This window comes from Chiloscyllium plagiosum, chromosome 5 (genome assembly GCF_004010195.1).
Source record: "Chiloscyllium plagiosum isolate BGI_BamShark_2017 chromosome 5, ASM401019v2, whole genome shotgun sequence".
Classification (NCBI taxonomy): Eukaryota; Metazoa; Chordata; class Chondrichthyes; order Orectolobiformes; family Hemiscylliidae; genus Chiloscyllium; species Chiloscyllium plagiosum.
The window spans coordinates 50,527,282-50,553,559 of NC_057714.1; the positions used below are offsets into that span (position 1 = coordinate 50,527,282).

At 41.0% G+C, this 26,278-nt stretch overlaps 1 protein-coding gene across 2 annotated transcripts in view; it reads right to left on the reverse strand.

Moving 5' to 3' along the window:
* Positions 1–26,278, reverse strand: part of mocos (molybdenum cofactor sulfurase) — a 233,819-nt gene that overhangs the window by 50,931 nt on the left and 156,610 nt on the right. For both annotated transcript variants that reach the window (XM_043690069.1, XM_043690070.1), the window contains one exon: positions 17,083–17,245. In XM_043690069.1, coding sequence (XP_043546004.1) covers positions 17,083–17,245 — 163 coding nt within the window. The remainder of the gene's footprint in view (positions 1–17,082; positions 17,246–26,278) is intronic.

The window sequence follows — 26,278 nt, forward strand, 5'->3', positions numbered from 1 at the left end:
CTCCACTCATTCTCCGTGTCCCATCTCTCAAAACTCCCTCTTTCAGTTTAGAAATATTGTTCACTTTTGGATGTGATGCGGTTATAACTGAGTAGCAAAAAACTATAAAGACTTGAGGGAGGAAGTGTTAATTGAAATGGAAGATTAGTTGGGAAGACGATGGGGCAGTAATGGGAGGACTATCTGGTAGTAATTAGGAGGCACAGCTGAAACTCATCCCTCTCAGAGGAGGACAAGGCAACCGTAGCTGACAAGGGAAATCATGGACAGTAGAAAAGCAAATGAAGAAAACATACAACGTGGTGAAGATTATTGGGAATGTAAGGAATTAGGAAACCTTTAAAAACCAGCTGAAACAAAAAAGATGAAATATGAACGGGTGCAGAGGAGGTTTACCAGTATGTTTCCTGGTATGGTAGAAAGAACATATGAGGACAGGCTGAGGCACTTGGGGTTGTTTTCATTGGAGAAAAGAAGGTTTAGGGGTGACTTGATAGAGGTGTATAAGATGATTAGGGGTTTAGATAGGTTCGACAGTGAGAATCTTTTTCCACGTATGGAGTCAGCTATTACGAGGGGCATAGCTTTAAATTAAGGGGGGGTAGGTATAGGACAGATGTTAGGGGTACGTTCTTTACTCAGCGAGTCGTGAGTTCATGGAATGCCCTGCCAGTAGCAGTGGTGGACTCTCCCTCATTATGGGCATTTAAGTGGGCATTGGATAGGCATATGGAGGATAGTGGGCTAGTAAGGTTAGGTGGGCTTGGATCGGCGCAACATCGAGGGCCGAAGGGCCTGTACTGCGCTGTATTCTTCTATGTTCTATGTTCTATATACCTCTTATGCTCATGTCCAAATCATATATATATAAATGATGAAAAGTAGTCGAACCATCACTGATCCTTGTGGCATTCCGCTGGTCACAGGCCTCCAGTCTGAAAAATAACCCTGTGTCATTTCTGTATCCAAGTGGCTAGTTCTCCCTGTATTCCATGAGATCTAACCTTGCTCACCAGTTTCCCATGGGGAACCTTCTTGAACGCCTTACTGAAGTCCATATAGATGACATTTACTGCTCAGCCCTCATCAATCCTCTTGGTTACTTCTTCAAAAAACTCAATCAAGTTTGTGAGACATGATTTCCCATGCACAAAGCCATGTTGACTATCCCAAATCAGTCCTTGCCTTTCCAAATACATGTACATCCTGTCCCTCAGGATTTCCTCTAATAACTTGCCCACCACCGACGTCAGGCTCACTGGTCTATAGTTCCCTGGCTTGTCCTTACTACCTTTCTTAAACAATGGCACCACGTTAGCCAACCTCTAGTCTTCTGGCACCTCACCTGTGACTATTCATGATACAAATATCTTAGTAAGAGGCCCAGCAATCATTTCCCTAGCCTCCCACAGAGTTCTAGGGAACACCTGATCAGATCCTGGGGACTTATCCACCTTTATGCATTTCAAGACATCCAGCTCTTCCTCCTCTGTAATATGGACATTTTTCAAGATGTCACCATCTATTTCCCTATATTCTATATATTCCATGTCCTTTTCCACAGTCAATATTGATGCAAAATATTTGTTTCGTATCTCCCCTATTTTCTGCGGCTCCACACAAACACCACCCTGCCGATCTTTGAGGGGCCCTATTTTCTCCCTAGTTACCCTTTTGTTCTTAATGTGTTTGTAAAAATCCCCTTGGATTCTCCATAACCCAATTTCCCAAAGCTATCTCATGTCCCCTTTTTGCCCTCCTGATTTCCCTCTTAAATATACTCCCTACTACCTTTATACTCTTCTTAGGCTTCACTTGATCTATCCTGTCTATGCCTAACATACGCTTTCTTCTTTTTCTTAACCAAACCCTCAATTTCTTTCGTCATCCAGCATTCCCTATACCTACGAGCCTTTCCTTTCACCCTAACGGGAATATACTTTCTCTGGGCTCTCGTTACCTCACTTCTCAAGGCTTCCCATTTTTCAGCCATCCCTTGACCTGTGAACATCTGCCCCCAATCAGCTTTTGAAAGTTCTTGCCCAATATCCTCAAAATTGGCTGTTCTCCAATTTAGAACTTCAACTTTTATATCTGGTCTGTCTTTTTCCATCCCTATTTTAAAACTAATAGAATTATGGTTGCTGGCCCCAAAGTGCTCCCCCACTGACACCTCAGTCACCTGCCCTGCCTTACTTCCCAAGAGTAGGTCAAGTTTTGCACCTTGTCTCGTAGGTACATCCACATACTGAATCAGAAAATTTTCTTGTACACACTTAAAAAATTCCTCTCCATCTGAACCCTTAACACTATGGCAGTCCCAGTCTATGTTTGGAACGTTAAAATCCCCTATCATAACCACCCTATTATTTTTACAGAAAACTGAGATCTCCTTACAAATTTGTTTCTCAGTTTCCCTCTGACTATTAGGGAGTATATAGTACAATCCCAATAAGGTTATCATCCCTTTCTTATTTCTCAGTTCCACCCAAACGACTTCCCTGTATGTAATTCCGGGGATATCCTCCCTCAGTACACCTGTAATGCTATCCCTTATCAAAAATGCCACTCCCCCTCCTCTCTTGCCTCCCTTTCTATCCTTCCTGTAGTATTTGTATCCTGGAATATTAAGCTGCCAGTCCTGTCCATCCCTGAGCCATGTTTCTGCAATTGCTGTGATATCCCAGTCCCATGCTCCTAATCATGCCTGAGTTCATCTGTCTCCCCTGTTCGGCCTCTTGTATTGAAATAAATGCAGTTTAATTTACAGGTCCTACTTTGTTCTCTTCTTTGTCCCTGCCTGCCCTGTCTGTTTGACTCGCTTCTGTTCTCAACTGTACCAGTCTCAGATTGATCTCTTTCCTCACTATCTCCCTGGGTCCCACCCTCCACCATATGAGTTTAAATCCTCCTAAGCAGCTCTAGCAAATCTCCCTGACAGTGTATTAGTCCCTTTCCGATTTAGGTGTAATTTGTCCTTCTTGTACAGGTCACTTCTACCCCAAAAGAGTTTCCAATGATACAAAAATGTGAATCCTTCTCCCATATACCAGCTCCTCAGCCATGCATTCATCTGCTTTATCCTCCTATTCCTGCCCTCACTAGCTCATAGCACCAGGAGTAATCCAGATATTACTACTCTCGAGGACCACCTTTTAAAATTCCTGCCTAACCCTCTGTAATCTCTCTTCAGAATCTCAACCTTTTCCCTTCCTATGTCATTGGACCTCTTGATGGCCCGACTCCCCCTTGAGAACATTCCGCACCCTCTCTGAGACATTCTTGATCCTAGCACCAGGTAAGCAACACACCATTCTGATTTTTCGCTGCTAGCCAGAGAAACATCTGTCTGTACCTTGGACTAGAGAGTCCCCTTCTACAATTGATCTCTTCGAACCTGACGCATTACAGCCAGTCTCAATACCAGAAACTTGGCTGTTCATGCTACGTTCCCCTGAGAATCCATCACCCCCTACATTTTCCAAAACACCATACTTGTTTTAAATGGGTATAGCCACAGAAGACTCCTGCACTAACTGCCTACCTCTCTTATCTTTCCGGGAGTTAACCCATCTATGTGACTACATCTGCGACTTTTCCTCCTTCGTATAACTGCCATTCATCACATCCCCTTGCTCTTGTAAATTCCTCATTGCCTCTGTCTCTCCAACTGATCCATTTGATCTGGCAGGATTCGCAACCAACGGCATTTATTGCAGATATAATCCTCAGTAACCCATAAACTCTCCCTAAACTCCCACATCCAACAAAAAGAGCAATATCACTCGACTAAAGGCCAATTTTGCACCTTCACAATCTACAGACCCAGAAAATAACATCGTCTTTTTCCTCTATAAAACACTGCTGTAGGTTAAATTAATAGTTATGGCTTATATTTTAAGTTTAAGAGACATATCTCAATAAAACATGTAATCAAGAAAGAACCCACTCTACCCACTACTTAAATATTCACTTCTGTTTCTGTGCTGTGACCTTTCCCAAACAGATTCCTCCAAGATTAGTTGTGAATTTTACTGCTTGTTAATTGTCCAGACGCACTCCGATCTCCAGCAATACATGAATTCAAACAGCAAAGACAGTAACTGTGCAGGTTCACTTCTGTCAGTTTCTTTCTTCTCTCTCTCCTGCACTGACCTCACAAAGTGCTCCCTTTGTCGGTTCCTTTTCCTTTTAAAACTACTGATGTTTTGACTTTTTTTTCTCCAAAGTTCCAAAACAATGCAACAGCATATAAAACAGTAATTGCTGCTCCTGAAATTCGAGGAAATCACCTCTAACACCTAAAATACCTCAAAAAAGGAACAGCTGTTAAAGCCAGAATTTTTTCCCATCCTCCACCTTGGATTACCTAGAATCCTTCAGCTCCTCTTCCTTCATACCCCAAAATTAATTCAAATGGACTGAATCTGGTCAATTCATTCTGTGCATCTCTGATCGCAAAAAGTATAAACGGAACTCTCTTACCCCAATCACCTGGATAATCCTGACCATAAGCCCTTATCATGGTCTTCAGTGTTTGATGCCATCTTTCTAGCACTCCCTGCGATTCTGGATGGTAAGCAGTAGATTTGAATTGGTTTATTCCCAAGTTATCCAAAACTTCCTGGAATAGTTTGGATGTGAAGTTGATCCTTGATCTAACTGGATCTCTACTGATAGTCCATATCTAGTAAAATAATTTAAGTAATTCTTCAACAACTCTTTTAGCTGTGATGTTGCAGAATGCGATTGCCTCTGGAAACCTAGTCGACACACTTATTATTGTTAATACATACTTATTCCTACTTACTGTTTGAGGCAGGGGACCTACGCAATCAATCAAGACTCTTGTGAAAAATTCCTCAAATGCTGGCATAGGTATTAAAGGTGCAGGTTTTTTTACTGCCTCTGGTTTTCTGATTAGCTGACATGTATGACACATCTGGCAAAATTCAATTACATCTTTGTATAGTTCAGACCATAAAAATGTTGTATTTTAGCCTGTGTTTTCCTCATCCCTAAATGACCTCCAAGTGGGAGCTCATGTGCCACTTGCAGCACCTCCTTTCTGTACCCTACTGGCAAAACAATTTGATAAATCTCTGCCCATTTCTCATCTGTTTGCTGCGTGATGGTCTCCATTTCCTTATTAAGACATCATTTGTTAAGTAATAACACATGAAGGTATTCACTCTGCTTCTCTGCATATGCCTTTTGATTAATTGTTTTAATTCCTCATCTTTCTGCTGTAATTCAATCAGCTTAGCAGAGCTAAAGATACTAGAATGTTTACCTATTTGCTCCTTCTCTGTTCCACTTATCTGATCAAAAAAGTCTTGGATAAAGCTATGTCAGCTTCCTTATCTGTGCCTTTTGATCTCTCCTGCTTCAGCTTGTGCCTCTGTGATCTTGTGATCACACAATTTGGGAAATTCCTGGATAAAGATTCTTCATTTCTTCGGTTGCCTGCATCTCCACTGGCCTTTCAACTGGAGTAGGTGAACCTACCGGTGAACCAGCTGTATCATTTGCAAGGACAAATTGTATTCCTGGAGCTATGAGTTTGTCCAGTACTCCTACCACAAATTCTCCATTCTTCTCTGGACTCTATAGCCTCACTCTACAAAACTGAGTACTTTTTGTCTCACCATGAATTCCTCTGACCAATACCATTTCTGGCAATAGTCACTCAAGAGTGTATATCTCCTCATCCTTCAGCATTACAAATACAGAGGATCCTGTGCCCTTTATTATCATAACCTTCTTACCTACTGCTCCTGGCCTAAGTGAATAAACTTTGCCCTTGTTTGTATAATTTTTAAACAGTTCTGGCACTTCTTCCTTAATCAACCTTGGATCATCTTGTACACTCTGAGGCAGTTGTCTGACTTCCCTTGGGCTTTTTGTTACTAGTCCAACAAAACTTCCAGCCTTGTCTGGTTTTCCTACATCTGGCTTTCTGCTAGCCCACTAACACTGCGATTTCCTGTGGCCCACTTTATTACAATGAAAACACTGGAGCTTTGTAACTTCTTTGTCCCCCTCAAGGGTTTCTTTTTTACCTTGTGGTACATTATCCTTATGATCTTCACTGAGATCTACCTTTCCCTTTCCATGTGAGGATTTCTCTTTGCCCCAGTTTCTTTCCCTCATGGACTGAAATTGATCCTGGAAGCCAAACCATGTTTTATGGACCAGCTCATAATCATCAGCCACTTCAGCTACTAATCTTGCTGTTTTAACTCTGTTCTTCCACATGAGTTCGCACTACTTCCTCACTGAGCCTTCCCTCAGCCTTTATCTCCAGCCTTTAAAGCTGACCTTCCTTTTTAATTGTCAATTTTTGAAGTTCAACTGGATTTCAACTCTTCTTTCTCTGCTCTCTCTTTTTCCCTCTCTTTTGCTGCTCTCTCTCTCTCTTTCTCTTTGTTCTGCTGCTATCTCTTTTTCCTTCTGCTTCGAATCGTAACTCAAACAGTTCCATTTCTGCTGCCCTTTCCTTATCTTTGCACATTCTCCCCATGTTTGCATGGGTTCCCTCTGAGTGCTCCAGTTTCCTCCCTCAGTCACAAAGATGTGCAGATCAGGTGAACTGGCCATGCTAAATTGCTCATAGTGTTAGGCGCATCATTCAGAAGGAAATGGGTCTGGGTGTGTTACTCTTCAGAGGGTCGATGTGGACAAGTTGGACCAAAGGGACTATATCCACACTGTAGGGAATCTAATCTAATCTAATCTTATCTCTCACCTCTAACACAAGCTGCTTCATTTGCAATTGAATTCTTGCCATCTCTATAGATTCTGATGGTTTCTCCAGCATGTTTAAATGCTGAACTACTGCAGTAATGATCTCTCCTTTCCTCACAGAAGCAGGCAGTTCCAATTCCAGCTTCTCTGCTAATTCTTGCAACTTGGTCTTATTCACTTTTTGCAAAACTTCCAAGGTCACCGCATCCACATCCAGAAAACTTTTGACAACTGAAAGAGCCATTCCTATCCCAAGCTTTTTCTACCCATCCAAACCAACACCCGAAATAAAGACACTAGCACCTTCCACTTGCTGTTTAAAATTCTGCAAATTTGTTATGGATTAAGGCAGACCACTCAAAACATTCTCGAGCAGGCAGCTCAGACCATAACTTTGCAATTTGTTTTGATAAGTGTACAGTGAAAATTACCCGGATTAAGTTAGCTACATTGACTCCTAGATTTGAAAGCAGACAAAAATTTATTCACAAAATTACACAAGGAAACACAAAAAACAGAATAAAGAACCCCAACAGAATTCAACCTATTCACTCAACTTAATTATGCTGTTCTGAATATACACAACAGTCCCAGTAAGTCCCTTTAAAAAAACAATATAAATGGCACACATGCTTACAGGTTAAAGTTGAAAGGCAGAAAGAGAGAGAGATAGATAGAGAGTTTCCACACAGCTCTCTGTTGAACTTCTCACCAGTTCAAGACTGAACTAAAACTGCTCAGCTCAGCTAGAGAGCTGACCAGTCCCCTTTCTTTATACAGGTCACTTCTAAAACATGACCACTTTGGCCTGAAGTCTCATCTGTTTACATATAAACAAAAGGCCTCTCAAAGTCCTTTTCATGCCCCTCACAAAGCCAGGCTGACTATCTTTAATCAAACTATGTTTTTTCAAACAGTCAGAAATCCTATCTCTCAGAATCCTTTCCAGTACCTTGCTTACCACAGGCGTAAGACCAACTGGTCTTAATTCCTAGGGATTTCCCTATTCCCTTTCTCGAACAAAGGCCCAACATTCACTTCACTCCAATCATCCAGTACTACACCATGGAGAGTAAGGATACAAAAATCATTGCCAAAGGGGCAGCAATCTCATTCCTCACTTCCTGTAGTAACCTTGGATATATCTAGTCCAGCCCTGGGGACTTACCTATCTTGATGCTTCCCAGAATTTTCAGCACATCCACTTTCTTAATATCAATCTGTTCAAGCCTATTAACCTGGTCCACAGTGTTCTCACTATCAACAAGGTCCCTTTCTCTAGTGAAGACAAGCAAAAAAACTCATTGAGGGCCTCTCTTACCTCTTCAGACTCCAGGCACATGTTCCCTCCACTATCCCTGATCACCCCTACCCTCTCTCTGATCATTGTCTCATTCCTCACCTAAGTGTAGCATGCCTTTGGGTTTTCCCTAATCCTTCCTGCCAAGGCTTTTTCATGCCCCTTCCTAGCTCTCCTCAGTCCATTTTTGAGTTCTTTCCTAGCTATCCTTTAATCCTCTAAAACTGTGCTAGATCCTTGCTTCCTCAACTTTAAATAAGCTTTCTTTCTCCTCTTGATGAGAAGCTCCTCTCCTCTTCTTGTCCAAGGCTCTTTCATCGTACCATTCCATGCCTATCTCAGTGGGATAAAGTTATCCAATGCTCGCAACAAGTGCTCCTTAAACAGCCTCCACATTTGTGTTGTGCATTTCCTGTAGAATAACTGTTTCCAATTTAAACTCCACAGCTCCTGTCTAATAGCAGTATAATTTCCCCATCCCCAAATTAACTACCCATCATACTGTCTGTTCCTATCCCTCTCCATGACTATGGCAAAGGTTGCACAGTTGTGGTCACTGTCACCGAAAGGCTCTCCCACCAAGAGATTTGACACCTGGCCTGGCTTGTTGCCCAGCACCAATCTAATATGGCCTCCCCCCATTCGGCATATCTACATATTGAGTCAGGAATCCTTCCTGGACACACCTGACAAAATTGGCTTCACCCAGACCATCTGCACTAATGGGGTACCAATCAAGACTGGGGAAGTTGAAGTAACCCATAATAACCGCTCTATTACATCTGCACCTTTCCAAAATCTGCTGTCCAATCTGTTCTTCCATCTCTCTGCTGCTTTTGGGGGGTCTTAGAAAACATCAAATAAAGTGAGTGCTCCTTTCCTGTTACTGACTTCCACCCATACTGACTCAGTTGACAAACACTCCTCAACAACCTCCTTTTCTGCAGCTGTGATGTACTCGCTAATTAACAATGCTACTCTCCCTCCTCTTTTACTCCCCTCCCTATATTTTTTAAAAAAGATCTAAACCCTGGAACATCCAACGACAATTCCAGCCCCTGTGAAATCCAGAGTAGGGATAAAGTGGTCTTTTTCAGGATGGCAGCTGGTAACTAGTGAAGTTCTGCAGAGGTCAGTTTTGAGATTACAACTATTCACATAATCCATTAACAATCTGGACAAAGGAATGGAGAGCATTGTTGCTAAGTTTGCAGATGACACAAAGATTGGTGGAGGGACCGACAGTGTTGAGGAGGTAAGCAGGCTGCAGAAGGGCTTGGCAAGACTAGGAAAGTGGGCAAAACGTGACAGATGGGATACGTCAATACGTCAGGATACACTCCATGGGCACTGATCTTAAGCATCCTACGTCCATGGCTAGTGGCATCTGACATACTGCACTGGCAGCCTTTGAGAATTCTTGAGACATATTTTCAAGCCACTTGTAAGATGCATGAAGTGCTTCAACGCTGTACCTCTGGCTGGTCCAGCAACTATCAGTGTAATGCTGCTGCAAGGACATTGTGTGCTCAGGGACATGCACCTAGCTCATGGAAAACGTTGCATCTCTCGACTCTCTGATATCACTCACTCACTCTGAACCTCTGTTCGCAGCATCCTGCTTTGCATTGTCTCTCCTTGCTTTTTCTGCATTTTGCCCACTCAGATCGAGATAGCAGGCTCATACTACTCCAGTCCTCAAGTCAAGAGGATAGCCTTTGCTCAGGTTTCTTGGAACAGTGAATCAAGGGCAGCACCTGTTACCAATCCAAGCCTTGCTCAGGTGGTCAAAGTCAGAATGCATAATAAATGATCATTTGAATAATGAACTGCACACTATCTAATTTGACTTCATGTCCTATTGTGGGTTAAATAAAAGAAGCAATAATTATTGGAAATGAATGTGGAAGGCACAGCTATTACACTGGTGGAGGTGAGAAAGTTTCCCAACTGTATGAGTAGGCAGCACAGAGGACATGTAAATGGTGTTGGGAGTTAGGGCGGGTGAAGCAGGTGGGAAAGACATTGCAGGCAATAGTGACAGTGATGCATGATGCTTGGTGGGAGGTGGATATAGTTTCAGAGATAGAGTGAGTGTGAGGTATCACATGTTTCAACTTACCTCGCAGGGTGATAAAGTACACTGACCTCCTTTTTACACTCCTCCAAATGATCAAGACTGCATTAACCCAAGTGGCAACCTCCAACCAGGCTGGAATTGTCTGAGGTTGTGGTCTCCACTTCTCCTGGAAGAGGAAGTGCTGCACCAGCAACATCACGACCAACCTGCCCATAAAGCAGATTGCCACTTCTCTGTATGGAGTCATAGAGTCCAACTTGTCCGTGCCGACCATATATCCTGAATTAATCTAGTCCCATATGCCAGAATTTGGTCCATATCCATTTAAATCCTTATTCATGTACCACCTGGACACGTTTTAATTGTTGTAAATGTACTAGCCTCCACCACTTCCTCTGGCAGCTCATACCACAAACAAGCCATTTTTTGTGTTAAGAAGTTTTCCCTTAGGTCTCCTCCCACCTTAAACATATGCGCTCTAGTTTTGGACTCCCCTAACCTGGGAATAGAGGTTGGGGTAATGTCATGGGAGAAACTCAAACCTTAAAGTTGTTGAACTTGGTATTGAGTCCAGAAGGCTATTGAGTTCTAAGTGGAAAATGAGGTTTTGTTCTTCCACCTTGCTCTGAGCTTCACTGGAGCACTGCAGCAAGCCTGAGACAGAGATGTTGGCCAGGGAACAAGGTGGTGTGCTGAAGTGGCCCAAACTCCACACCCCAGGCCTTGTTATCACATGGTCTGCTTTTACACACAGTTCATTGTTAGTCACTAACAGTCCCCATTGGTAGCATTCATTTTCTGAGCCTGATTGTTATCCACTCCTTTCTCTGTTCAACTGTTCTTCTCTCTCTCTTTGGGCTATCGTTTACTCCTTACTCAGTTCCCCCCACCCTATCTTCTGCATTAAAGCCAACGTTTTTGGAGTTGCCATCAGTGCTGAGGAAGAGTCATTGGACCCGAAACGTTAACTCTGATTTCTCTCCACAGATGCTGCCAGACCTGCTAAGCTTTTCCAGCAATTTCTGTTTTTGTTTCTGATCATTTCTAACACTGCTTGCTCCAAAAGGAGCAAAAATCACTGCTTTTGCTAGCTCTTCATAATGTAATGTTACTTCTATTTTGTAACAGGTTTCACTTGAACCAGAAAGACAATATCCTGGGACCCAGGAGGGCACAGCAAAATGATTTTTTTTAAAAAAGAAGTTAAGGCACAAAGAAAACATAAAAAGCATATAGATGAAAAAGAAATGTCAAACTGTCATGTAACAGAAATAACTAATTAAACATTTTTGCCTTTTCTCTTAAGTTCACCAAGGAGGAAGAAACCGACAACAAACTTGCATTCCTGGACGTCACAGTCGAAAGAAAGGGCAACAGAGAACTACAAACCTGCGTATACAGAAAACCAACAAACACTGACCAAATACTCAACTACACCAGCAACCATCCTAATACACACAAACGAAGCTGTATCAGAACACTATTCCAATGAGCCACCACACACTGCAGCACAGACGAACTTCGGAAAACAGAGGAGAACCACCTATACAATGTATTCAAGAAGAACGGATACTCAAAAAATACAGTCCGCAGATTCCTCAAGAACAAACCACAACAAGCAGACAAACACAGCCAGAAACCCTAACCACCTTACCATACATCAAAGAAGTTTCAGAAATGACAGCCAGACTACTAAGACCCCTCAGAATCCTAGTAGCACACAAACCCACCAACACTCTCAAACAAAAACTAACAAACTTAAAAGACCCAGTACAACCCATGGACAAAACCAACGTCGTCTACAAAGTTCTATGCAAGGACTGCCACAAACACTACGTAGGACAAACAGGAAGAAAGTTAGCCACCAGGATACACGAACACCAGCTAGCCACAAGAAGACACGACCCTCTCTCCCTCGTAGCCCTACACATGGAGGAAAAAAAACACCATTTCGACTGGGACAATACATCTATCCTGGGACAGGCTAAGCAAAGACATGCCAGAGAATTCCTAGAGGCCTGGCACTCTGACCACAACGCCATAAACAAACACATAGATCTAGATACCATCTATCAACCCCTCAGAAAACGAACAGGAAATGACATCACCACAAACCCCAGGAACCCCATCCAGGACAGACATACAACTAGAAAGCAGGAGACAACAGCTTCGCTTCACTTGGAGGTTGCCACTGATGATGTTACCTAGCCAGGTAATGAAACGTCTGGATATCAAACCTACAGCTCAGCGAGCAAACCTACACGCCTTTTCTCTTAAGAAACAAACTTAGAGATAGACAGCCATGGCTCCAACTCCTTATCGTATTCAAATTGGGACAGACCAGAGCCAAGCTAAGGAGCGGAACTTAACTAACATCAATCATGTGTTTACCTCTGACGGCTTATACTCCAAGTTGGTCTTAGCGGGCAATTGCGTGTGTACGTGCCTGTGCTTATGTGTACACGCAAACGTTCTCATAGAAATCCTCACACACACTCGGTCTCACTCAGACTCACTTGAATACTCACACACTTTGTCACACTCACTCTCTCTCAATCACCGTAGGTCTGAAAATTAACATTTTGATGAAAAGTTTATGAAAAGAGGGCTGTGAAGATAGCAGGACATTTCCTCCCGATAGCAGGACATTTCCTCCTCACTATGCCTGAAACTCCAGATCTTTCAGCTGCTTCAATTCCTGCTCCTTAGGGCCTCCTAATACACTCCATCGTCTTAACTCCTGTAGTCCCATCCCCCTACATGGGAGGATGAGTTGTATCATAGGCAGATAACTAAGGCCAGAATACATCCTGTCATAATACAGCCACCCAGGTCTGGGCTTGTTCCAGTAATGCACAGAGCAGGGGATAACAGTGCATTAATTCAATAGTGTCACAGCATACCTTAGAAAAGAGTGGGTTCAGACATGTTGACTCTCAAGGGAGCAAGGTGAGGCTACATGATCTCTATTTTAATGCTAGAAGTATTATAGGTGAGACAGATCACTTAAGGGCATGAATTGTCACATGGAATTGTGATATTGTTGTTCTAACAGAGACATAGTTGAGAAAGGGACAGAATTGGCAACTCGAATTTCTGGGTTATAATATATTCAGGCATGACAGGGGAGGGTGTAAAGAGCAGGTGGTGCTGCATTGTTAATTAAGGAGTGAATTACTGCAGTAAGGTGGGACAATAAATGGAAGGGTCATTAAATGAGGCTTCGTGTGTACAGCCTTACAGAATAACAAGGGAGCAGTGATACTGCTGAGAGTGTATTAGAGAGCTCTAGTCAGCAGGGAATACAGAAACAAGTATGTAGACAATTCATTGAGGTGTGTGAAAACAAAAATAGGGTAATTATATTAAAAGATTTCAACTATTCTAACATAAATTGGGATAATCAAGGTATAAAATGTTTAAAGACGGGACATTTCTTGAAATGTACTCAGGAGAGCTTTTTATATCAATATATGGATACAAGGTGCAGTGCAATGCTGGATCTAATTCTGGGGATCTAAGCTAGGCAGTTGTTTGAGATGGAGCAAGGGAGCATTTTAGTGATAGCTGCATTGTTAATTTTGTGGGCGGCATGGTGGCACAGTGGTTAGCACTGCTGTCTCACAGTGCCAGAGACCTGGGTTCAATTCCTGCCTCGGGTAACTGACTGTGTGGAGTTTGCACATTCTCCCTGTGTCTGCGTGGGTTTCCTCCGGGTGCTCTGGTTTCCTCCCACAGTCCAAAGATGTGCTAGTTCGGTGAATTAGCCATGTTAAATTGCCCGTAGTATTAGGTGAAGGGGTAAATCTAGAAGAATGGGTCTGGGTGGGTTGCTCTTTGGAGGGTCGGTGTGGACTTGTTGGGCTGAAGGGCCTGTTTCCATACTGTAAGTAACCTAATCTACCATGAGTTTTATGTTTGTTATGGAAAAAGATGGTCTGCAAAAAAGGAGTTTAGATGGAGGGAAAGCTGATTTTATTAAAATAAGGCAGGATCTGGACAAAGTAGACTAGGAATAGCTATTTGAGGGTAAATCTACAGCAGAAAAATGGGAGGCATTCAGAAAACACACAGTCTATACCTCCATAACCCTCTCAGTGTCTATATCCCACCTCACTGGCAGAAAACCTCTTCCTCTATTCCCCCAGTACAATACCCTCTTTGCTTCAATACCTGGTTGGCAGCTTCTCAGTGAAGCCTTTCATCCCCATTCTCCCACCTCCACAAACTCACTGCCACTCATCCAGTCTCAGACTCTGTGTAACCACTCACCTTAGCAACTGCTCACTGCTCCTCCAATCTCAATACTGAAGCAATCTGTGTCCAAATACAAGAAGACTTGGACAATGTCTATGCTTGGGCCACAAGTAGCAAGGAACATTCATGCCATACAAGTACTAGGCAAAGACCACCTCCAACACCAGAGAACCGTTGTTTCTTGACATTCAATGGCATAGCCATCCCTGAATTCCTCAGTATCAATATCCTGGAGCTACCATTGATCAGAAACTAAACTGGACTAACGTTGTAAGCACTGAGGCCACAACAGCAGGTCAGAAGCTAGGAATCCTGAAGAGAGTAATTCACTTACTGACTCCCCAAAGCCTGACACCATTTGTTAAAGTTCACTTGAGAATGTAACTTTTAAAAAAACTTTTGCGATTTATATACGAAAGAACTGAAACCAGCATGATCATTCTCAAAGGTGAGAGACTTAACAAACAATCCAGGTCTTTTTCAATATATAATTTCAGTTACATCACACTGTAAACCTTTGCTATAAATTCTGTATCTTCCTGGTGTTGTGTGATTTTTAACTCCCCAAAGCCTGTTTACCATTTACAAGGCATAAGCCAAGAAAGTGATGGGAGTACTGCCCATTTGTCTGGATGAGTATAGCTCCAAAAATATTCAAGATACTTTCATTGTCCAGGAGAAAGCAGTCCATTTCATTGGCACCACAATCACTCATGATGCTTAGTAACAGCAGGGTGTATTATTTACAAATGCACTGCAGAAATCCATCATAGCTCATTTGACAGCACTTTTCAAAGCAAAGACCAAGACCATCTTGAAGGACAAGATCAGCAGATCTACAGGAACACCATTACTTGCAAGTTGCCCCAAGGCATTCAGCATATTGTCATTCCTTCAATGCTGCTGGGTCAAAACTATTGCCCTAACAGTATAGTGAGTACACTAAATGGACTGCACTGATTTCAAGGACAATTAGGGATGAGCAGTAAGTACTTGTCTAGCAAATCACTTGAATTAAAAAAAAATCACAGACTGTTACACAACTACATAGTTGCTGATAGGTCTTGTAGGGGAGGAGCAGCCCCTTATAGAATCTGCTGTCATCACTGACCTGTATTTCAAAGTTTAGCCTGCAGGTGAGTTAGATATTTTTGGTGTGCCAAATGCTGGCCTGCAGGCCATATTTTATACTACATTTCCTGGAAGTTACATAAAGATAGTATCATTTAGATGGGTTCCTAATGTTACAATCCTCATTCAAACTTCCATTGTATGAATGGATTATCGACCAAGATTTCAAATTTTAAGACTTCCTCAACAAGTTTAAAAAAAGCAACTTTGATTAAACACTTTTCTGTAGGCAACTTATATTCTGAACTACAATAAAAATCAACCATTTTATCTTTACAAAAAACTAAACATCCCCCACCACAGTTTAACGAAAGCCAGGAATTCTCCTGGAATCTTTCAAAAGCTACTGATAATTTCCCTTCTGTTTTCCAACCAGACAAAATATGCTCCACAAAATTACTTTCAGGGAGAAGGACAAATTGTGGATCCTTCCCTCAAGCCAAAGCTAGTTGAATTGTCCACCTTAATTTGAATGGTTTCTTTTCTTCATTCACTCACAGGATGAGGACGATATTGGCCTAGGCCAACATTTATTGTTCATCCCGAATTGCCGAAAGGGCAATTAAGAGTCAACCACATTGCTGTGGCTCTGAAGTCACATGCAGGATGGCAATTTCCTTCCCAAAATGACATTAGTGAACTAGATGAATTTTCCAACAATCAACAATGGAATCATGGTCACCATTAGACCCTTAATTCCAGATATTTATTGAATTCAAATTCCACTATCTGCCAAAACGGGAAGCAAACATGGGCCCCCAGAACATTTCCTGGGTCTCTGTATTAACAGTCCAGTGGTAATACTGAGACAGAGCCCCCATCGCTTTCCGGATAGTGAACAATTAAATTTCAATGCTTCAATCTCTCTTCAATCTGCTCACTCGTATTTGTGCAGTCTGACATTGTCTCTGTGTCTCTCAAAGATACTTTTAAAGAACTTGCAATCCAAATTTACAAAGGCTTTTCATGAACTCTTCCCCTCCCAATCTCCAGCTCCATGGCAGCATGAATCACATGAGCTTTACATCCAGCTAGAAATGTTAATTAACTTGCCTCCTGACCCCCAATCCCATCCTATATTGGAATTAAATAAGACAGTTTGAAGTGTAATGATTTACAAAACTTGACATTCAGTACAGAAGCATAACACCCTTAATTTATCCATTTATATCCTAAATTAAAAAGACAATCCCAAAACATAACAATCTTAGAAATTTCATAACTGTAATAGTAATTAACTGGTCACCTTGTTCAAAGGTCTGAGTTCATATCACGGAATGCTAACCTTAGAAACACAATATTAGTTTGTCTCCACTGACAAGTATTTTATATTTTCTGCTTATTTAAAATTGAAATGTCAAAACCAGATTGCAAAATGGTTACAGACTGAAGAAAACTTGCACAGAGACTTTGGGCTGTAACATATTTGACTGAAAATTGGAAATTCCTGCCTAAAAACTGGCATGATCCAATGGGCTTAAATTGTCTTTTCTAATAAACGTTTCTTATTTTTATGACTATTTTTAAGTTTGCTCAAATGCCTCTAAGGGTTATTGGTTTGGCTAACCTTCTGCACTGATGGTCATGATCCCTTGCTCTAAGTCAATGTGTGGATGAATCAAACATAGTCTGGGCTCCTGCTTTTGGCTAAGACAGACAGCGTTTTGGTTGACAATCATCCAGGTACGATCATATAATAAGCCATGCTTTCCAATAGGCCACTTCTTAACCTGTAAAGGAATAAAATAAATAGGATAAAGATGTTAAATATGAGTAAATTTTTTACACTGTAAACACACTAAGAATCATGGTAAATAAGCCAAATCCATATTCATTCTTACAAATACATATATAATCACAAAATTAAATTGCTTTGTAATATCATAATAATTCATCTAAACAAAAACATTTTTGGAATATGGAAAGCATTGGCAAATCTGGCATTTATTGCCTTTTCCCATTTGAAGGAACTGAACAAGTGACTTGCTCAGTTATTTCAGAGAATTGTTGAGCGTCTACTATGCTGGCGTTGAGACTTTACTCCTGTCCATTGAAATTAATGTACAATAAAGAACCTGCTCAACAGATGATCATTTTTTAGCATGCAGGATGGACTATAAAATTTTACGTTATTGTCACCAATCACCCGCCAGTTTGGCGATTGTGCAATAACATAAGGCTATTCTTATTATTCCATAGAAATTGTGATGACTGCTAATACAGTCAACTATTGCCTGAACCACCAAATTATTCTGTCCAGCTTGCAATAAGATGTAGCCAAATAAATACTTAGATGTCAAAGGCAAAGCAGGTGAAGGAGAGTAGATGATCTTGACTAATACGTAGAGTGGAATCTTCTTAGATCTGCAGGCTCAGCTTGGAGGTGGAACCAGAAGGAAATGCAGATATCTTGACATCTTTGGATCCAAGAGCCCATGCACTCCTATCTCTCGATTAACTTTTCAGAAATGGTTATCACCTGAATTGGATACCAGATCAACAGTAGCATGATGCCAATTTGAATAAATGACTGCTGATTTCTAAACTGTCTGGGGATACCTCCAGAAGTGACAGACAGAAAACATATTGAGTGCCAAGCATAGCATATATCCTGAGGTAGTTGGCTGGACTGGGTTCTATGAGACCTCCTGTTCTTCCCCGGCCCAATGGAGCAGCAATGGTCAGCAGTTGCAGGCAATCACTCAGCTGATACCTGGGATAATGGAGTTGTCTTATGAGGAGGAAGTGAGGACTGTAGATGCTGGCGATCAGAGTCGAAGAATGTGGATGCTGGAAAAGCACAGCCGGTGAGGCAGCATCTGAGGAACAAGAGAATCAACGTTTTGGGCGTAAGCCCTTCATCAGGAAAGGTTGAGCTAATTAGACCTGAGACTCATCAACATTTAGAGGAATGAGAGGTGGCTTTGTTGAAATATGTAGGTTTCTGAGAAAATCTTGCAGGTATATAGTGTAGGGGGATTCCCCCTGTTGAGGAGTCCAGAACCACAGGACACAGGTGGAAAATTAGACATCTCCCATTTAATACTGAGGAAAGGAGAAACTTTATTGTCTCAGAGGGTCACTGGTCTGTACAATTTTCTTCCCCAGACAGTATGCAGTGAAAATCACTGAACATGTTCAAGACTAAATTGAATGGATTTTTGATCAGCAAGGGAGTTAAAGGTTTTCGGGAGTGAAGGAATAGAAAACTGGGCATAAGGTCACAATCAATGTAATTGAGTAGTGAAGCTGGCTTAAGGGGCCTAACTCCTAGTCCTGAATGCTTGCTTCCCTCTGTCTGGGAACTATTGTGAGTCAAAATATTGATTTTTGGGAAACTTCAATTATGGCAAAGCTGATTTTTAGATTAGATTTCCTACAAGTGTGGAAACAGGCCCTTTGGCCCAACCAGTCCACACCGACCGTCCGAAGAGTAACCCACCCACACCCATTTCCCTCTGACTAATGCACCTAACACTATGGGCAATTCAACATGGCCAATTCACCAAACCTGCACATCTTTGGACTGTAGGAGGAAACCGGAGCACCAGGAGGAAACCCACGCAGGCATGAGAAGAATATGCAAACTCCACACAGACAGTTGCCCGAGGCTGGAATCGAACCTGGGACACTGGTGCTGTGAGGCAGCAGTGCTAACCACTGTGCCACCGTACCGCCCTAGCAAAGGAATTTCACCCTGATGTAGAAAGAACTGAGCTACCACTTTATGATATTCTTAAAGTGTTTTGAACTATCCTTGCTTTAACGACACTTAACAATAAAATAAACTATATGCTCTGTTTATTTCTACATTTTTTGGAACATCATATTTTTTATGAGCAGTCATATTCCTTGATTTGAGGCTTCCATTTCAGCATTCTATGTTCACTCACTTCATTACTATGTCTAATAGAATCCTTTTTATTGCTGTTACATCTGAGACCACTTCAAAGCAGCTCACTTTCAAAAACAGCTTTAATGATCAAAAACATACTAATCTAAAATGACATTTCAAAAAAAAGAATTAAAAAACAGCTTCACAGCTATCCTCTGATTCACAAAACCAAACACCCAGCAAATACTGTTTTATTCGAAAATATAAATGATAATAGAAATGGCTACTAATTTAAATAAAACCTTGCTCACAAAGGACTTGGTCCTTCAGTGGAGCCAGATACACAATTTCCTGCAGGAATTCTACGGTTCGTAGATCAAGCAATAGAAATGCTGAGAAATAGGACAAATCCTGCCTATTCAATTTCTTTGCGCTTCCACAGATGTATTATCAAAGTTACATACAATGATTGACAGAAATTCCCCAAAGCACAAGCCTCAGCCAGTCATCAGCATTGATTCTGAACTTATGATAACATTTTACAAATTCCAGTGGTGGACCTTAGTTAACCTTGGTCAAACATTAAACTTTAGGGGAGGAAACTTTGAAGTTCAACTTTGTCATACCAGTCTACACAGTCCCTTATCAAATTACAAAGGCAGCTTGTTTGGAGAAGGGTGGATGTAGAGAGTGAGTGATCAGGTGAAGTTTGGGCAAGGGAATGTGGTAGGGGAAGAGCATGGGCAAGCAACTTCAACATAAACATGCAATTTTACTGCATCTTTGATGTCGGAAAAAAATCCTGAGGTATCTCATAAGTTATATGCAAAAAGAAAGGACACTGATAAAATACTAGCAGACGGTCGTAAAAAAGCTCAAAAATATGGGCTTTTGGAATGCGTTAAGGAAGGAGAGAGGGATTTAGGCTTCTTGACAGGAAACAAGCTCACAATGGGAAACTTCTGGTGAGAGAACTGTCTCTCAAAGGGATTAAGAATTTTGGTCTGAAAATCGAATCTTTACCTTACATTGCTATCAATCAAATCTATTACAGGTAATTCTTCTATAACGTGATGTTGCATTCTTGTGCACCGCATGTTATAGAAAAATTGCACTTTAGAAATAGTGCTTAAAGTGTTGGCGATGCGATTGTATTACAACCAACACGTTTTAAAAGATTGCACTTTAGAAACAATGCCCCCAATTTGTCAATCACATTATAGTGATTGCGCGTTAACAAAATGCATGTTATAGCAGAAAGACCTCAATTTTAAAAAGATCCTAAAGATGTTAATCACACAATATACTTGAATCGGCATGATGCCTTTACAACAAACATTTTGAGCAATCTGTGATAAAAATAGAAATTGATAACAAAGCTCAGCAGGTTTAATATCATCTGTGGAGACAAATCAGAGTTAACGTTTCAAGTTGAGTGACCCTTTGTGATTGCAGAAAATGAATATTTACCCAGAAAGCCATTAATAATGTCAATCTGGGCTGAAAGCAGCTGAGGTTGTCCTTTTATGAGGCATTAACACAATTGACTACCTTAGTTTCACAGGAAAACCCCACAGGCACATGTTAATAGCTTTGGTAAATTGGTCTTAAAGTGTATTTTTGGACAGTGATGAAGCAGACAACTGCAATTCATTTTAACCAAATGTACCATTGTCTCAAAGAAACAAATAAAATATGATACAATCAAAAGTCAGACAGAGGATGAATAACTATCCAGAGGATGAAGGGGGAATCAGTGATGAGGAGGGGACAATGCAGATTTGAGTAGACTGTGGGGGCTACTGGTGCAAAAATTAAAACTTATTTGAGAGATATTGGTAAATTAACACAACTTAACAATTCAGCATATTGGGCTTAACACTATTATTGCTATAAAATGGGTTCGCTTTAACTTTTATAATAGTTAATATCTGGTCCTACAAATTTTGATGATACTTGACACTTAACAGGATTAATTTCTCTGTGGTATAAATTTGATGACTGGAATATTTTCATTTATTATATGAAATATTACGGTATTAAAGTCATATGGAAAGAATTTTATAGGAATTTTCAGAAACATGTTTCTGCAGATCTGGAGACATTTTGTCACAGATTAGGTCCATTTGCAGCATACAATAGGATAACTGCAGGATCGTGAAAATTATTTTATTCCTGACTGACAGATCAAAGACATGAACCTCTTTTCCATCAGCTACCATCGGTAAGAATAATCCTCATATGAAAAATAAATTCAGAATACTTAGTATGACAGGCAGTAATCCAGTAAATTATTGGAACAAATGACAAATTAACTATGTGGACTGAAATAAAAATAGCAATAAAATTTAGGAGGTGACACTCACCTGATTTTTTAAATACTCTTCTAAAATTACTAAGCCATCATGAGATATTATGATATATTGGAACTAACTCTGTCCATACCTGCAAAGGGGTGATGGGTCATTCACTAGTACTTGTTCACTGTAACAGAGACAAAATCCAATGTTTTCATGCCTGTTTTAAGTGATTGCAGATTCTATCCAGCACTAAATGTTGTTGAATGGTTGGAAGCCTTAGCAAAGGTCTAATATTGTGAGTGGCTAATTATATGTTCAAGCTAGTTTGCACTCTGGCTGCCATGCAGGAAGTGAACTTGACCTCAGAAACAATGAATAATGGTGTGAGGAAGAACTGGACGTCAAGGTTTGTAAATACTGCATTGGTGGCATTGGTGGATTTGGAAAGAAAAAAATGTCCTATATCCAAAAGAAGCCCAGGAAATCCTTAAGACATAGGCTCAGAAAACAGTGAGGCAAAAGTGAGTACTGCAGATGCTGGACATCAGAATCAAGATTAGACTGGTGCTGGAAAAACACAGATGGTCAGGCAGTATCGGAGGAGCAGGAAAATCGGCATTTCGGGCAAAAACCCATCATCAGGAATGAGGCTGTGAGCCTCGGGATGGAGAGATAAATGGGAAGAGGGTGGGGCTGGACGGAAGGTAGCTGAGAGTGCAGTAGGTGGATGGAGGTGGTGAAGGCGATAGGTCCAAGAGGAGGGTGGAGCGGATAAGTGGGAAGGAAGACTGACAGAGGGGACAGGTCATGAGGGCAGTGCTGAACTGGAAGGTTGGAACTGGGGGAAGGGGACTTCACCAATTTCCTCATTTCCCCTCCCCTCACCTTACCCCAGCTCCAACCTTCCAGCTCAGCACTGCCCTCATGACCTGTCCCATCTGTTAATCTTCCTTCCCACCTATCAACTCCACCCTCCTCTCCCACCTATCGCCTTCACCTCCACCTCCATTCACCTATTGCACTCTCAGCTACCTTCTGTCCAGCCCCATCCCCCTCCCATTTATCTGTCCACCCCTGAGGCTCTCAACCTCATTCCTGATGATGGGCATTTGCCCAAAATGTCAATTTTCCTGCTCCTCGGATGCTGCCTGACCTGCTGTGCTTTTCCAGCACCACTCTAATCTTGACTCAAAAGACAGTGAGACCAGCTATCCATGGAATACCAAGAGAAAGCCCTGAGGGCCTGAATGCAATGTTGCAAGCAGTTCAACTATCCCACAGCAGTGGTCAAAGACAGTGAATTGATATGGAAACAATAATTAGCAGCTGATGATTGATGATTAGCCTGATCAGGTAATAACTAGTTAAGTTAGATTAATAACTATTTTTTGTAGGCAAGATATATGTGATGAACATTGTGATATACTGTAGTGCGATTACCTGAAGGGTAGATGCCCAGGTTCAAGTTCTACCAGTTCTGAGGTGTGTCATAACATATCTGAACAGGTTGATTGAAAATGCACATATCTGATGAATGTGTATGTGCTAGTTTTCTACTGGAACAACTTTGCTGGAAGCATGGTGAATTCTGGAGCACAGGTCCTCAGCACATTAGCAGGATGTTGCTGTGGTTCTGTTCGCCGAGCTGGAAGTTTTTGTTGCAAACGTTTCGTCCCCTGTCTAGGTGACATCCTCAGTGCTTGGGAGCCTCCTGTGAAGCGCTTCTGTGGTGTTTCCTCCGGCATTTATAGTGGCCTGTCCCACTACAGCGGATAGCTGAAACTGACAACCGGAAGCGGCAGGGACAGGCCACTATAAATGCCGGAGGAAACACCACAGAAGCGCTTCGCAGAAGGATCCCAAGCACTGAGGATGTCACCTAGACAGCGGACGAAACGTTTGCAACAAAAACTTCCAGCTCGGCGAACAGAACCACAGCAACGAGCACCCGAGCTACAAATCTTCTCACAAACATTGAATTAGCAGGATGTCATTGTGGCTTGTTGCCTTTGGTGCATCCAATGTTAAGCAAAGAAAAACAAATGGACTGAGTAATGACATCTGAGTTTGTGGATACCTTAGAAGAAACCACGGACATGGTCATACCTGTTAATTATATCATGAATAGGTGCAAGTGACAGGGGTGGGGGTACAAATACATTCCCTCACTGTATGTCTCAAGTGAAGTTGGGCAGACATGATGTTCAGTCAGTGATTGAGCCACTGAGCCACTTAGATGCTGTAACACTCACCAGTATATATAATTCAGGATAAAACAGCCTGCTTGATTTACACCCTTCCAGTACTTCCTGAGGTCACAAAATGTGCTATATAAATACAATTCTTCCTTTTTCATTTTTTATTGCATTGTTAGAATTGTGAGTCAGCTCTTAAGTACCAATCCTATTACCTAGCTCCCTTTTTTTAAAATGGCAAAGCATTGTGCTTTAAATGTGTGTTTATTTCACAAATACACCATGTGGAAGAAAAAAATCTTCAAATCACTAGTTTTGCTTGAACTATGTTAATTTTAAACTGATTTCCTCTAGCCTTACAGTTGAAAGTTAAATATTTAACTGCCACATGCCTTTTAGCAGTTTAAATATTTGAATTGTGCTCTCTTGCAACTATGTGTATTCCATTAGAAAATATTCAATTCAGTTGGCCAATTTTCATAATCATCAGCCCTGGAAGTTACTCTTGTCCTCGAATCCCATCAGTAATACATATGAGATGCCACAGGAAGTCAATAATAGCTTTCAATGTAAAAACAATTAATTCACTTTTTTAAATAAAGCTGGGATAAACTAATTGAAGAATATTGAAATCTTGAAGTAAACTATTAACTCTTCAGAGCTTGGTGGCAGTTGTCAGATATTATGTGTCTTGGGAACATGTAATTTTTTGTGTTTCCATTTCAAAATACTGTGGTGAAATAAGCACATTACAGCACTAAAGTTTGTCAAATATCAATGGCAGGTTTATTACAGTAATGTTAATCATAAATTTCAAAAATATGTACTTCAAATCCAATGTAATTCAATTTTGAAATTTTATTTTTGCCTCTTTCCTTTTGTTTCCCACCCATTTTCTTGCAACTATATAAGTACAATTTTATATATGTTTTTGTATTTTTTGGCACTGGGATATTGGGATTTGTCTGAGGGTGTAATACTTCTGTGTCATCCTAAAATTAAGAAGCAATGTAACACAAAATGAGGAAAAATGCAGATACTGAAAGGCTTTTTGTTTTCTGACAACCTCCATCACAGTTTATCTGCCCCATGCTTCTATACTACAGGGCATAGCTTGTTTCTTCTCTACCTCCCACATGCAAATGACAATATTCACATGGGTGTGCAAGAGGAAGAAACTAGCAGAAGGAGTCTGGCTCACCAGAAGAATTCCTATCTCTATTAATGCTGCTTTCTGGGCTGGGATATATTAGAAGCTGCTGAATTCAAGAAATGATGACAAAGTCCTCAAGATTCCTGTCATGGGAGGGTATAGCCGTACAGTAAAAAAACAGATAAACATGTTACACAGATGCAAGCAATGTTAGTTTTCTGGGCTCCTTTGACAAATCTTATAACTGGCTTCAGCATGGATCTGATAGAAGTCTTTGCCACTTCCAATATTCACATTTTAATGAAAATATCAAATCTAATTTGAGATTATTATACTAACATAGTTCTTCAATAATAGTGATGTCACAGTAAAAGAAAAGTAGTCGAGAATTTGGATGCAATAAAAAAATGAATTATGTAAAAGATTAGCAGTACTCAAAAGTAGAAAAGCTACCCTGTCTGAAGGGATGCATCTTAGGTTGCTGAGGGAAGAGGTGAAAATGGTGGAAGCTCTAACCACAATCTTACAATTCTCCCAAGTAGGAGAATGGTGGTATTGGACTGGAGGAATGCAAACACTCTAAACCTATTCAAAAAGAAGAGAGGAATAAACCAAATCTGGCATATACAGGCTACTCGATGTTGCAAATGGGGTAACATTTGGAGAATATCACCCAAAAGTTGCTACTTTAAATATTGAGTCAATAGAAAGAAAGCCTGGATACGTTTGTTGAGGCAAACTGCTTTGACTAACTTCAATAAGTTCCTTCAAGCCATTTGCTCCCAATAAGTTAGCAACAGTTCCAACTGGAAGCCACTTAGGCTAAGAAAATTTCTGACCCAATAGATTGGGTGCAGCAATATGCTAAAACAATTGGAAGCATTGGTTTGTTCACCTCTGCTACCTGCGCATCTCCAAATTTCCACTGTAGTGATATTTTGCAAAACTTGTAAGACAACTTGTTTAAATGGATTTATCTATGTTTGGTTCTTTGTGCTACATTTGCACAGAGCATTATGATGTATAAGTAATGGGTTTGACTGTTTTTGTCCAGGGTTTGAATTAGGATGACATGGAGTCCTGCATATGACCTGCAGGTTTCTTACCTACTTGTTCCAATGAAATTCACTATTAATGTCTCTACACAGCACACTATCAGTAGAATGCTAACACACTGTGATACTTATTTTCACCTACGTATTGTCACTGTTCCATGTTACTGTCACATAAAAGTACTGCTGTGTATACCATTAATTTTCCATGTGGTTTGCATTCTGACT